At 36.8% G+C, this 1,540-nt stretch overlaps 1 protein-coding gene across 1 annotated transcript in view; it reads left to right on the plus strand.

The window, feature by feature from the left end:
* The first annotated feature begins 1,098 nt into the window (after positions 1-1,098).
* The window catches only part of LOC102595952 (defensin-like protein), a 3,466-nt gene continuing 3,024 nt past the window's right edge, over positions 1,099-1,540 (plus strand). Inside the window, exon 1 of the mRNA XM_015315446.1 lies at positions 1,099-1,162. Coding sequence (XP_015170932.1) covers positions 1,099-1,162 — 64 coding nt within the window. The remainder of the gene's footprint in view (positions 1,163-1,540) is intronic.

The following is a 1,540-nucleotide window of genomic DNA, read 5'->3' on the forward strand; positions in this document are numbered from 1 at the left end:
GATACTAGCTCTTTATGCTTAAAACACACTTCTTTCTGTGATTTGAGATAATTGCTCAAAACTTAGCTCAAAGGCTATCTTGGAAATCAAAGTTTCCCCTCTTGCTTAATTATGAAAGCATTTACTCTTTTCTGAAAACTAGCTCAAAGGCTCTTTGGAAATCAAAGTTTTCCTTTCTTGTTTAAATGTGAAAACATTTTAAACCCTTTGGGTAATACATAGTCCCCATATACTTTTGAAGAAATGAATTTCAAGCTTTACTCTTTACTCTTTACTCAACTCAAAACTTAAGTCTTAAAACAAAGTTAAAACATTTGTAAAAGACTTTTGAAAACTTTATGAACTTCTCTTGACTTGACTCTTAACTTTCCTTGAATTGAATTATGGATTCAATGATTGTGATTTTTGATAGGAAGGATCTCATGATGTTTAGTAATGATATTAAATAGCTAAACATGAGAAACGATCAAGAACTCACTGTCTTGAAACAAGTCCGTGACGCGGAGATGCTTTTAAATAATTGATCGCGAAATTTAATTTTGAAACAGAGGAGTCCACGTCATCTCCGCGACGTGGAGAGAAAATTTTCACCCTGAAGGAACAGGTCTGCGACGCGGACCTGGAACCTGTTCCTTGTCCGACTTTTTCCTTCTTCGTTTTCCAGCCCCAATTTGCCTAAACTCGACTATTGTTCTCAAATTCATTTTAGATTTAGATACCTAGTATATGTACTCAAGAACCTAACTCAAAACAACTCTAAAACTCAACGTAAAGATCTCAGAAACTCCTCAATTCAGTCCAATTCAAGAACGACATTCAAATTCAAGAATATCTATCAAGAACATCAACTTTCAAACTATTTTAGGATGAATTTCGCTGAAATAAACATGCTTGGCGTGTGGGTGAATGAACCCAACGCTATGAAAGACTCACATACCTTGTAGGGATCACCCTCGACGAAATCCACAAGCCAAACTCGACGATCTTGACGAATCTTGAACGTTCTTCTGCTTTCTCCTCTTCTTTTCTCTTCTCTCAAAACCCTAACTCTTTTTCCAAAAGCGTAAACTGACTAAGTTCAGTTTAGACGAAGAGACTATGGCTCATTCCATTTGTTTCATGGCATTTCAGGTCTTGGCAGTGATGCTCTTTGTTTCCTATGGTTAGTCTTCATCATTTATTTATCTTAAACTTCATAAAATAAAATAATGTGTAAAATTACTCTATTTTTTTGGTCAAAATATTAAGTACTCCCTCCATTCTAATTTATATGAGTTAGTTTGACTTTGTCACGCCCCGAGCCTACACCCTGGGCGGGACCGGCACTCGGAGACCATTGCTGGCCCCAAGCGAACCCTTGGCCTGGCTTTCTTAACTCAGCGGAAACCTGACTCAACAGAAAACTCAATGCCATGCAAAGACATAAACAACTTAACTGATACATATCTGGCCAAAAAGGCAACTCGAGTCTCAAAATAGAATATTTACATATACATACATATACATGGATGAGAGACTCAAAACTACTGACTGACTGACT

This window comes from Solanum tuberosum, unplaced genomic scaffold, assembly GCF_000226075.1.
Source record: "Solanum tuberosum cultivar DM 1-3 516 R44 unplaced genomic scaffold, SolTub_3.0 scf00367, whole genome shotgun sequence".
Lineage (NCBI taxonomy): Eukaryota > Viridiplantae > Streptophyta > Magnoliopsida > Solanales > Solanaceae > Solanum > Solanum tuberosum.